Consider the following 13,184-nt stretch of genomic DNA (forward strand, 5'->3'; position numbering starts at 1 on the left):
GCCATCCAACAGATATACACGGAGTTTAAAATGAATAAGTCTAGTTTTAATGCACAGTTAGCACACAGAGTGAGTCACACGGAAGAGAGCCAAAAGGAGAGAGCAGAGAGGGTCATAGATGTAAAGTAGTGCCTCATGCAGATAAGTGCAAACACTCGAGCAAGGGCCAGATGGATACACCCAAACAGCAAAGAGCATTCAGTGACCAGATGAAAACTCCACTGGAATGAGCCAAGATGTGATGGAAAAAAGTGTCAAGCCAAGGGCTGTTAGAGGCTGATCAAAGCAAGCGTAGGGTTAGAAGGGGCAACTCAAAAGCCCACTTTTTGTACATTGTTAACAACAGGTCTGTTTGAGAGCTGCGCTATCACAACACAGACCTAACAAGGACCTTGGGCAAAGCAGGTGCCCCTCGGTGAGGGTCTTCTGGCACTGCAGTTGCTTAGATGTCACACCAGCACTAGACAACCATCTGAGGTTACATCATACACCTCACCCACATATCTAAGACAGAAACTTTTGTTAGCCCCCATCATCATGATGTGCATGCCACTGTCTCCTTCTGAGAAAACAATCAAGGCAGATGATGTTACATCATTAGCATTCAGAAAGCATAACAATGACTGGCTAATGAGATTTCACCAGAAACTAGCACACTGTCTACTCTGAAACAATTTACACTGTGCCACTGAAAAGAACAGGCAGATCAACTGCAATAACCATGTGTTGGCAGAACCCAGTCCTTCAAGAGAAGAGTCATGCTTTTCCGGCAGTGCATGCACATATACTTACCTGATAGAGCTCTTTCGATTGTGGCAGGTCGTCATGTCGCTCTGGGAGTGGCTCATTTAATTTGACCTTTGGATCCTGCAGTTCTTTGCCCATCTCTATTATCCGATTTTCACAGGTGTCCCAGGCCTGATTTTAGAAGGAAAAAGTAACAAATGTAATACATATGCATGTGGTCAAAATCGTAGTGAAACACATGCCAACTTGTATATTGAAAATTACTCTGGGCCTGATGTATAGTTCGGCGGAGGAGTCACTCCGTCAAAAACATGAAGGACATCCAGTGGCCCTTGTAATGCAATGGGCAGAATATGTGTCACGTTTGTGACGGAGTACCCTGTCCACCAAACTCTATCTAAATCAGGCCCTCGGTCCTCTGTATGTTGAATATGACCATGAAACTCTGAGGCAACATTAAATATCCACATGACTTATGCTAGCTGGCACTTAAACTCACATATTACAGATACATCAGACCGTGACTGTAATACGTTATTGACGTCTCTCATAACCTATAATCCTTTAATAATGACCAGCAGTTATCTAAAAAAGGCCTGCTTTTCTACACCTCCACTTGTTGGTATTGAGGCATCCCCTCCTTGTCTACCACAGTGATTTAATCTATCACAGAACGTAGTATCCTCACCAGATTTCCATAAATTGTCCTTAATTACATAAAGTGCCCACTATTACCGCCCCTCTGCCTCATCCTATGATGACCTGCAGACTTTGGCCACAAGGGTCAAAACATCAAGGGGTACTCATGGACTGTGTCTGTGATATCAGAATTCTATAAACAGACATTTATTTTATCCTGAAAATCATCACCCATACAGACAGGATTTGTCTCCTCTCCTCCAGTTTTCAATTGCCATTTCCAAAAACCTCTCTGCACTTTATTGGGTGCATTTTTCACTATGTGTACCTCAGGGTGCCTTGCATCCCTGTTTCGCAGATTTTGTAAATGTCATATGTATTTCTTCTTACATAGAGGATTTTGTTTATTTACTTTAAAGAATGAGTTATTGTTCCAGGACACTGTATGTATAATAAAACCCGTGGAAATATTATCGCCAGAGAAAGACAGGTCACTCAAGGTCCCTTGGTGGAATACTGGGTAGCCTCTGTTTCTTCAGTGTTCATATGGGATGGGGACAATTCATGCATAGCTCAGTAGTCTCTCTAGAGAAAAGGACATGCTCTGAAGGAGCTAATAAAAAGCCTGCTAGCCACATGACACCTCACCATCCCTACAAGTACACATATAAGCTACATGTATGTCATGCTGAAGAAAAATACTAGGAGTCTCCAGGCATTTTGATGCTGATAAGCCACTTAAGCTTGGACCGAAATGCTTATGAACCACTTGGCCTTGCACAGGCTAGATTAGGTAGTGAATATGTCCCACTGTGGTATTGGCATAGGGGTTTCACAGTTCGCTAACCACCTGTGCCAAGCACAGGATAATTTTCTCATGCATCCCAGTACAAAGCATTTTTTAGACACTGTATTTCACAGTGAGCGACAGCTCGCGAGTATACACAGGCTGTGTGAAACACCATACTGGAGATCCACACCAGAAAAAGGACATGGTGAAGTGGGCAGACTCAATTTATAAGCAATGTCTTCAAACAAGGTGATGCAACAGATGGCGTTGTCCTGAAGAGACCCATGGCTTAAATCCATTAGGGTCAAAATGTCGACACACATAAGCTCAGGGTTGCCACTTGTGTAATTCTGCCAAAGTTTGACTTGAATAGAGGACTTTAAATCAGTACAAGATTATGACACCCTGAGTTGGTTCAAAATATATGTCAAAATTGTAAATATTTATTACGCCCCAAGCACTTTCTGCACCTTGCACCGTCTGCACTTGAAAAACAAGTTATTTACCTTGGGAAATACCTTATCTGGTAGAGTCTCTTTCTAGCCGCAGATTCCTTACCTTAGAATTATCCGCAGGTGTCAGCCTGGAGGAGGAAATTTTGGTGAGAAGTACCCCTCCATGCCAGTAGGGGGTGGTGGCGCCGTGCCGGAAGTGACGCACGTGGTGGCTATATAGTATGCTGACATCAGTTTCTTTTTGCGACTTTCCACGTCAGTAGCGTGGATCTATTAAGACCACTGACCACTGGTGTGGAAAACTAGGGTCCTGAAAAGGCAACATCCCTGTCCCTAGAAATCCGTTCAGAGAGCAGGGAAAATGCATTGGTTGGTAAGGAATCTGCTGCTAGAGTCTCTATTAGATAATGCGTTACTGAAGGTAAGCAACTTGTTCATCTGATAGAGACTTCTAGACGCAGATTCCTTACCTTAGAATAGATACCCAAGCAATACCTCCCTGGAGGTGTGTCTGCGAAATGTTCACACTAGAAAGTCCATACTGACTGTCCTGGCAGAAATGCTTTGTAAACGTGTGTAGAGAAGCCCACATTGCTGCCTGGCAGATATCCAGTACCCGAACTTCACATGCTAATGCAGTGGTCGCAACCTTAGCTCTGGTGGAAGGAGCACACCAACCCTCAGGGGGTTGCTTCTTGGCCAATGCGCAGCAGACCTTAATGCAGAGCATGATCCAATGAGAGATGATCTGTTTTTGCATAGCTATTCCCGTCTTCGCTCCGACATACCCTACAAACAGTTCCTAGTCCACTCAGAACTTTTTCATGTGGTCAGGGTAGAACAGCAATGCTCTTTCTGGGTTCAGTTGGCGAAGTTGCTCCTCGTCCTTAAAGGGATGTGGCAGAGCGTAAAAGGTAAATAGGTTGATGGACTGGCCTACATGAAAAGGAGTGACAACTTTCAGCATAAAGGTAGCTCTAGTGCGAAGAACCTGCTTGTCTGGGTAGACGTTCAGGTACGGAGGCTTCGATGACAAAGCCTGAAGGCCACTGACCCTCTGGGCAGATGTTATTGCTACTAGGACTTCGGGAGGAAGGTCGAAAGTTGTCAACTGTCGCTGCTCAGTCTCCGTGCATGAAGGTGGAGCTTTGACAGGTTCGGGTGGAGAACCAAGGCTCTTCCCACTGCTGAAAGAGACCTTGCACCACCTCCAGATGGAGATGCCACTCGTGATCCGCTACGATTCAGAAAAGGGGGTGGTGATGAACAGAGTGTCTGAATTAAGCAGACCACTCTTACCCAGTCCAAAGATCAGGGCTTGATCCATCACCGTTATTTAGCTCACTGCCCCATCCCAGCTCAGAACCTGGCTATATGCAAATTAGTCTGTCCCTGGCCCAGTGCATCATGGGAACAGGGCAGACCAAACTACCAAGCCAATTCTTCACCAGAAAGGAGACAAGCTTCCGGGGACCGGTTTCTGGCATTTCAGCCGTCGTCGGCCCGGCTTGCTTGAATCCTGATGGAGCAGTGAGCAAGGGACTCATGTCTGAGTATACCCTGCCACACCTATAGTGGCCAAAAACGATTCAGAAAAGGGGGTGGTGATGAACTCGTGATCCGCTAGGCATCTGCGGCTGAGTTCATCCGCCATGGTGTTCAGAGAACCCGCCAGGTGTTGAACCACCAGGGATACACACTGATGTTTCAGTCATGTCCAGAGATGCAGGGCCTCCTGACAAAGGGTCCACAACACCACCCTGCCTTGTTTGTTGCAGTACCACATGGCAGTGGTATTGTTCATAAACACCTGTACTGGCCTTCCTTTGATGAAGGGTAGAAAGGCTTTCAATGCCAGTAAGATCTCCAGTGCTCGAGTAGGTTGATGTGGAGTCCAGATTCCACTGGAAACTACAGGCCTCTGATCTCCACCTCTCCCAGATGGCTGCCCCATCCTAGGAGTGCCGCATCTGTCACCATTGTCATATCTGGTTGGGGAAGGGAGAGGGGTCTGCTGCAGACCCAATCATGTTCGTTAGCCACCACTGCAGATCTTTTTCAGTTCCCTCTCAGATCTAAACTGTGTCTGAGAGATTCCCCTGAAGCTGCGCCTTCTGGAACTTCAAGTCCCACTGCAGAGCCCATACATGTTATTAGGCATGTGTCACAAGCAGGATGCAGGAGGCCCAGCTGTCTGAGTCAGTGTCACCAAAATCCAGGATGGAGCCTTAAACATCGGTATCATAGCCATTCGGGAAGATAGACCCAAAACTGCACCTCAGAGGGAGTCAGGTGAGACTTTGGCATGTTGATAGTGAATACCAGGGAGTGCAGGAGTCTGAAGTGGGTGATGACACCCTGGGGCAAGCCTTGCTTTAACAGTCAGTGGTCGAGATAAGAGGCACCTTTGATAGCCTCAGATGAGCTGCGACCACCGACACCACCTTGGTGCACACCAGAGGGGCATTGGTAACGCCAAAAGGGAGCACAGCGTACTGAAAGTGCTCATGGTCCACGGCGAACCACAATTAACCCCTGTGGACAGGTAGGACAGGAATGTGAAAGTATGCGTCCAGCAAGTCCAATGCTACCAACCAGTCTCCCGGGTCCAGGGCAGACAAGACTTGAGTGAGCGTGAGCATCTTGAACTTCTCCTTTTTGAGGAAGAAATTGAGGGGGCACAGGTCTAGGATAGAATGAAGGCCTCTGCCCTTTATGGGCACCAGAAAGTAGTAGGAATAACAACCACAAACTATGTCTGGTGTCTACACCCTCTCTACGGCTTTCAAGGCCAAGAAAGTCATCACTTCCTGGGGGAGCAAGAAGAGATAGTTATCCATGAGCCTGTCATAATTGAGTGGCATAGATGGAGGAGTAGTCATGAGGGAGGCAGTAGCCCCTTCGGGCAATCTGAAGAACCCAGCAGTCTGATGTTATAGACCTCCAGTGTGGCAGGTGATGTCATATCCTGCCTCCTTCTGCAGCAATTTTAAGGGGTTTGGAGGTTGCAGCTGCTGGGGTAGTGGTAGACCAGCCCGACTTCTGGCTGATTACACCATGGGATCTGTGCGTACCATGTCCTCAGCCACACAAAGGCCAGGAAGCTTGCGCACAGTGGTGGCTGGGTGGGTAAATACGTGGCCGAAAGACCCTCTGCAGCCACGAAAGGAGCAGAAAGTGGACTGAGGTTAGTGAGGGGCCACTGAAAGGCCCAAGTACCTGGCCGCAGCTCTGCTATCCTTGAAGCGCTCTAGCACTGAGTCCACCTTGTCTTCGAAAAGACAGGAGCCATCAAAGGGAATTTCTATAAGTGGCGCTTGGACATCCACAAAAAGGCAGTTGTTCTCAGTCAGGCATGGCTCCATGAGGCCACCGACAAAGAGACCGCTCAGCCCAGTGAGGTGGTTGTGTCCAAACCCACACTGAATCATGAACTTTGCTGCATCCCTCCCATCAGACACAGATTGGGAGAGTATGGACCAGGCCTCTTCAGGGACCATGGGCACGCAGTGGTCATGGACTGCAATGCTAGGCTGGTGGAAGAAATATTTTCCTTTCCTAAGGTGTCCAGCCTCTTGGATTTTCTATCCTGTGGAGTGGTAGGGAATGCTCTAGAATTTGCATGGGCGGTGGAGGCTTGGACAACTAAGCTCTCCAGGGGAGAGTGTTGCGTGAGAAATTTGGGGTCTGCTGGGGCTGGGCCGTGGAGGCAGGCAGTCGTCCTGCTCACAGGAGCACCTGTGCAGGGTGTGGCTCAAGTTCCAAGCAGGTCATCCAATGAGGGCTTCATTAAATGGGAGAAGCTGTTCTGAGTGGATCACTCCTTGCTGAAGCACCTCTGTCAAGATGTTAGTCTTGACTGCGACTGAGGGCAGGCTAAGCCACACTCACACCACCATAGCAAAATAAGCCGCTGCCTTTATAGCCACGGTAGGCAGAGAGAGAGCATGTCAGTATTTGGAGAGGTGTCCAGTCCACTAACATCTTCCAATTCCTCACACCAGTTCGTGTTGGGGTTTAGGGGCTGGTATTCTTCAGGGTTTAGTGACCCCTCCTAATCCTCTCCAAGTCTCAGAACATAATAATAGGGCTTGGGCTCTGGCCTGGAAGGCATTGCTACAGTAGGCACTGGAGTCGACTTTGGACTACACCTCCGGCTCATGTCAGAGTCAGGATGAGAATGGGGATGGCACCACCTGAGGGCACTGGTGGCACTAGGAGGGTCGGCATCGTAACGCAGGGCCGGGGAAGGTCGAGCTGGTATGATCGGCCCCAGTCTGGATCCATCTGTGGATTCAAGGGGCTGGACTGGAGCTAAGGATGGAAACACCGGCAGAGAACTAGTGGGGCCCCACCTGAACTGGCGCGAATGCACATCAGCGGGAACGGGCTGCTCAAATATGAGGTGTATGACCTCATGGAACTCGTGTAGGTTGGCGGAGGTTGACAATACTCCTGGGGACTTGGGGAGGCATAGAGCCATGCCAGGCGCAGTCTCAACCATGGAGCCAGGCCTTGATTGACAATGCTACCTCATCTCGTCCAATGACTTCGACAGACAGGGCGAACCCCAGGACCTCTTCAACTTATTAGTCTTCTTACGCTTGTGGAACTTACTCAAAGATGACTTGGAGTGCAACAAGGATCTTGGGCTGCAGACTGATCCTGAGGCCTTCCGCTCAACTGGGATCAAGACCATTGCGCTCCCTCAAGGCCTCAGGGTGCATGGCACGGCAGTCAAAGCAGGTCTGCGCGTTGTGGTCATGCTTGAGGCACCAGAGGCAAACAAGGTGTGGGTCTATCAATGACATCTGCTGGTGACAGGTGTTGCAGGGCCCGAAGCCAGCCTTCCTAGTTGACATCCTGCCACACCAGGAGAAAAATCCAAAAAAGACTTTGACAAAAAAGTCAGTCAAACATTGACTGGGGTTAGTTCTGTGCACTGACTGGCTCAGAAGGAAAAGAAGAGAAACTGATGTCAGCGCTTTGGGGGTGCCTATACAGGCGCTGCACACGTCACTTCCGGCATAGACAATGCCACGTGGAGCCGAACGACGTCACCTACCGGCACGCAGGGGTGCTACTCACGAAAAATCTCCGATCCAGTCTGACGCCTGGGGATAATTCTATGGCAAGGATTCTATAGTTAGAAGTCACTACTAGATTGCTGCCTTCATTGTAACAAGATATGTGAATAATACATTGCATTTTCGAAATGTTAACGAGAGCCAATGTGTAATTAATTGTTATACTAATCTAACACAATGTAATTTACCTAATTGGGTGGTAGATCTGTGGCTGGACTAGACCCATGGAACCACACAGAACAATGGCATAAAGGCCCTCCAGGTTCTTAGTAAGCTAAAAACCTTTGGTGTCAGCCATCACTACCCAGAATACTACACTTTGTAGTGCCTGGCACCAGAGAAGTCAAGGGGCACAGGTACCTTACATATTATAAGCAGAAAATATCCCCAACATTTCATAAAAAGAGGTTACAAGCTACCAAGACTTCTGTTTCCAAGACAAAAGACAACCTCTGTTCACAACATACTATTATTTGAACTTAAAGGCACACATTCACTAGTTTAAAAGGGGTATATTCAGAATCACTTGCTTATTTGAATAATGCACTGGCATCAAATAACTTTTAACAGTACTGCAACATCACACTAGAGTTCTTTGCTTGTGTAGAACAGTCTACCAGAGACAATTTGTATCATATGAGTCAGAAATGATCTGTGGCATGTAATATCCATATGATGTACAGATAGAGTACATTCATCACCATAGTGTGTCTTCAGCTTCAGCCAGAATCTTACCTGAATTTGTTTGTTTTATTGCTTCATATCACTCCCATAGTGTACTCTCTATTGAAGGCTGGCACTGTTGGAAGTGCCAGTATAGAAGACGAGGTACAGGAAGGCACAAACCCTCCAGAAGTGGAATAAAATACAGGGCATCATTTAGACTTTGCCTAAACAGGATCTCCACCATAAGTTGGCAGAGCGTCAGTCCTGCCAAACCTGTGGTTCTCTGCCTCATTTAGAGGTAGAAGAACTGCCAGTTTACCAGTGGTAAAGAGTTAGGTGGCTCAAGCTTTGGAAACCAATTACTCAGAAGCCCCTCACATTGGCGGTACACCTGCCAAGCCACTGACATTGCTGCAGCAAGAAAAAACAGTAATAGCTCTAAGACACTGGAAGAAATTGTCCTGCATTGAAAATTTGTTTGAGAATACCAAAAACGTGCAGTGGTCAAACACATGGTGCTCACACAGTATGCAGCAGTGTCCAAAGTGCACTGAGTCACTGATAGATGCAATGTAGGCACAAAGAGCTATGCCGAGCAGGCTGCTAGAGGGCCATTTATTTATTTAGGATTTATAGTGCGCATGGCTGCCTCAGCAACGAGGCGTCCCAGCACAACCAGAAACCAGAGAAACAAGCAGAGAGACCTCCTGGCGCCTAAACATCAGATAATGGAAACAGCCAGGTTTTTATGGACTTGCGAAACATCAAGAGATTGGGACTACCTCCGATGTGCGCTGGGAGAGAATTCCAGAGTTTAGCTGCTAAGAGGCCAGACGAACGGCCCCCTGCCCTCGCTCTCCAAACTCGAGGGACACAGACAAGCCCACGGTCGGCAGATCTCAATGTGCGTCTGGGCATGTAGGGCGTCAGTAGACAAGATAGCCCAGTAGGGGCTTGGTGCATCAAGATTTTATAAGAGATGCACAGTACCTTAAACTGAATGCGCTTTTCGATGGGCAACCAATGAAGCTTGGGAAGCACATGCGCTACCGAGCAAGATCTAGGTAGAGCCACTAACAGACGCGCCCCCGCGTTCTGAACGCTCTGAAGGCGTTTGATACTGGCTTTGTTGGCACCTAAGTATAAAGAGTTTCCGTAATCAAGCCTAGCAAGAATGGAGGCCTGCACATTAGTCTGGCGCACTCTAGTAGGAAAAAAGCCAAGCAAGGGTCTCAGTCCTCTCAAAAGTCCAAAACAGACAGCGGCAACCAGTTTTGTCTGGTTCTCAAATGTCAAACAATTATCGAACCAAACACCCAGGTTCTTAACAGCCTCCTTGGGTGACGGTACGGGTTTAAGATGGTCGGGCCACCACTGTTCGGACCAGAGTTCCTGGTCCTTCCCAAATAGTAAGATTTCAGATTTGCTGGCATTTAACTGAAGGCAGTTAACCCTCATCCAATTCGAAATAACCAACAGATTCTCCTTACAGTTCTCCAAGTTGGCACAGCAGTTTTTAGAAACGGCAATCACCAGCTGGGTGTCGTCGGCGTACGACACCAAGGACAGCCCCCTGCCTCTAGCCACTTCCGCCAAGGGTCTCACATAGAGGTTGAACAAGAGCGGGCTCAGAATAGAGCCCTGTGGTACCCCCTGGCACAGGACATAATCCTGGGAATGGAAAGGTTGCACTGAAACCTGGAAGGACCGCCTTTCCAAAAAGGACCGGATGCAATCCAGGGCACTGCCCCTAATCCCAACTGCACGGAGGCGTTCAAGAAGGATCGAATGAGACACCGTATCGAAAACGGCGCTTAGGTCCAGCAGGACCAAGGACACAGAGTCTCCCACATCCAGCCTGCTCCGGATGGATTCCGTTACTGCCAGGGGCGCTGACTCAGTGCTATGGCGTGGGCGAAACCCATGAAGGGATGAATCAAAGATGTTAAACTTATCGAGAAATTTGGACAGGATGGAGTTCAAATGCGCTTCCACCAGCTTAGCTAGAAAAGGCAGCTGGGAAATAGGGCGATAATTGACAGGGTCTTCCGGATCAAGAGACGACTTTTTTAACAACAGAATGACTTTAGCGTGCTTCCACGCCCTGGGCACATAGGCTAGCCTCAGAGACAGATTGGCCGGTTCCAGACCCACGGAGGCAATAGATGGGTGGAACTGGCGAAAGTGGGCAGATGACATCGGGTCGGCTGGGGAGCCAGACTTCATTTTAAAGCACAAGGCCTCAAATTCCTGGGGCATCAACAAAGAGAAGGATGACAGGCAGTTGCCCTCCATAATGTCAGCCCCCCCAGACACAACATTCTCAATAGGAATAATCTCCTTAGAAAGGCCCTGATAAATCTGCTCCACTTTATTCACAAAGTGGTGCGCTAATACCTCACATTGATGGTTGGAGGCTATAGGGGAGGCACTGGTAGCGCCTGGTAGAGGGCCATTTGCCAGGTTCTAAATGACTTTCAAAGCCTTCTGTCAGAAACATTAACAGGTCTTTACAAGAGGTCATTGTGATAGTGATGCATGTTCATTGGTAGCAAGGAAGCATTGACCCACTTTGAGTACTTCTTTTATCTATTATTTTTACGTATGCTTTTTGTAGGCAGGAGATCTTTGCATAACATTTGGGCTGTCTTTGCCACATGTTGTAGGAATTGGTCAGATCGTTTAGACCTTGGTGTTCTTTATGTATGGAGAATGGGTAGAGCAGCTTAGTGAGTCCTTCATATGTTTTTCATTATGGGCTAAGTTCATAAAAGAATTATGCGCAGCAGTCTTGTTTGTTTTTTCCTGTTCTTCATACGGGGAAGCTCATTATGAAGGTGTTGCACAGGATGCTGGTGATATCTAATAAAGTCCCAATGTAGCCTGTTTCTTGCAGCATACATGTCTTCTGTCTGCCCAAACCTGATAATGGCATGGGAGTGCACACACCAGAAACCCTGCGAGCTTCAGAGTAATGATGCTAGTCACAGCTTGGCAAGAGAGTCAAGGAAATAACAAATTTGGCAGCTGCCTGTGGTGTTGAGTTTGTCTGAACCCATCTCTCTGTGTTATCATGAAAAGTTAAATTCTTTTAGCTAGGCCTGCCTGGTGTTGACAGAGCCAGGACAACCATTTTTGAAGCAACATGTTGTATACTCTTTTCTCCTTAGATTCATTCATTCTGTATCTAAAAGGCTGCTGATACAACCTAGTTTTAGTCTGAGGGAAATGAACAAGTCACACATGTCTGTGACTGGTTCAACAGTGTGCTGCAGGGACAATGGTGGTAAACAGGCGAATGCTTTGACCCCACTTCTACTAAGCATGCTGGCTTTTTAAGAGTTCATCAGTATATGGTAATCATAACATGAGACCTCAGTCTATCCAACTACCCAAAAAAACTGAGCAGAAGATGACTGGAATAGCAATGCCATTCTACAATCTACAAAATTAAAGAAATGTGATGAACTTCATTTGAGACTTCCAATCAATTTTAGGTACATTCTCCTGTCCTATTGCAATGATCATCTTCTATTTCTCTGGGAGCGACAGGAGTTAATTAAAAGATATGGCAATTTAGCAACGCTAATTTTGGATAGTCAGAGAGCTTCATGTAACATGAATCTGTAGCTCTCAGATATCCTGTGCTATGCCGTCAATGTTGTTGACTCTCTCCTGCTTCAGCACTGACACACAGACCCCTTTATAATTTGCCAGTGAGCATATTACAAGATGTGTGGAAACGGAGATGGTTGGGTTACAAGAGCTCTGTAACATTCTATGGGGTGAGCATTTCAAGTACCACTTATATGCAGTCATCTTTACCCTGGGACATGGGACAACAATTTGTGAAGGAGCTGAGGCACACCAACACTACACTTATCTTGTGTGTTTCCTCATGCTCTTATACTCATCGGATCTTCAGTCCTGTACCCCCACAATCTCACTACTGGAAGTTGAATGATGCTGAATGCCTATTTGATCACATATATGGGCCCACCAAGTAATTCTCAAAGGGTCTTTAGCCATGTGTTAAATAGCGAGCAACCTGATACTCCTAGGACATGTTATGATGACACGTCCCCTGGATAAGAGGTCTCTGTCATGTTACATTTCTTTCTAAAAGTTCACAATTGTTAATTCTCCTTTGTAAAGAAAACTATGTTAAAAAGTCAACCAAATGTTCCATCCATTTTTGGGCAGAAACCATCTTAATCATAATCTATCTAGATCCGCTTATTGCAGGATCTATGATTTTTGTGTACTTATTATTTTTAATGTACCAAGGTGTGGCATGCAAAAAAAGTTCAAATTAATCTGATCAGCTGTATATCGAAAGTGTTTTGTACCTGCACAGTTTTACTAAACTGATGTATCATCTTGTCCAGCTCAGCATGTATATCCTTCCAGTTCTCCTCTAGTTGTGCACGTTCCTTCTGCAGACAGGTCTTTGTCCCGAGGTCTGCTACATTCTCAATCGGTTTTGCAGCATCCAACAATGAAGAATATGTCTGTTGCCATCTCTGGAGAAGTATCTGTTTGTTCTGTTGATAGGAAAGCACTATGTAAATACTGTGCTATGAATTCTTAATTGCAAAATATATTCTTTGCCAACATTATAGACTTGTTTAACATTAGACAGAGGCAACATTCTTTTTGCAAAATACAAAGAACCATTAACTTAGTGTAAGGTTATGCTAGAACAGATACAATAAAAGAGCCGTTTTCCATTTTCACACTAATAGGGATTTTATGCTCTTCATTCTAACAAAGGCTAGAACAAAAACGACTGAATTGAAT

At 46.6% G+C, this 13,184-nt stretch overlaps 1 protein-coding gene across 1 annotated transcript in view; it reads right to left on the reverse strand.

Annotated features, from left to right (window-relative positions):
- Positions 1-13,184, reverse strand: part of SYNE2 (spectrin repeat containing nuclear envelope protein 2) — a 1,843,566-nt gene that overhangs the window by 210,944 nt on the left and 1,619,438 nt on the right. Inside the window, exons 128-129 of the mRNA XM_078660317.1 lie at positions 12,734-12,928; positions 793-918 (exon numbers count right to left, since the gene is read on the reverse strand). Coding sequence (XP_078516443.1) covers positions 793-918; positions 12,734-12,928 — 321 coding nt within the window. The remainder of the gene's footprint in view (positions 1-792; positions 919-12,733; positions 12,929-13,184) is intronic.

The sequence above is a fragment of the Lissotriton helveticus genome, chromosome 9, assembly GCF_964261635.1.
Source record: "Lissotriton helveticus chromosome 9, aLisHel1.1, whole genome shotgun sequence".
NCBI classification, from domain to species: Eukaryota; Metazoa; Chordata; class Amphibia; order Caudata; family Salamandridae; genus Lissotriton; species Lissotriton helveticus.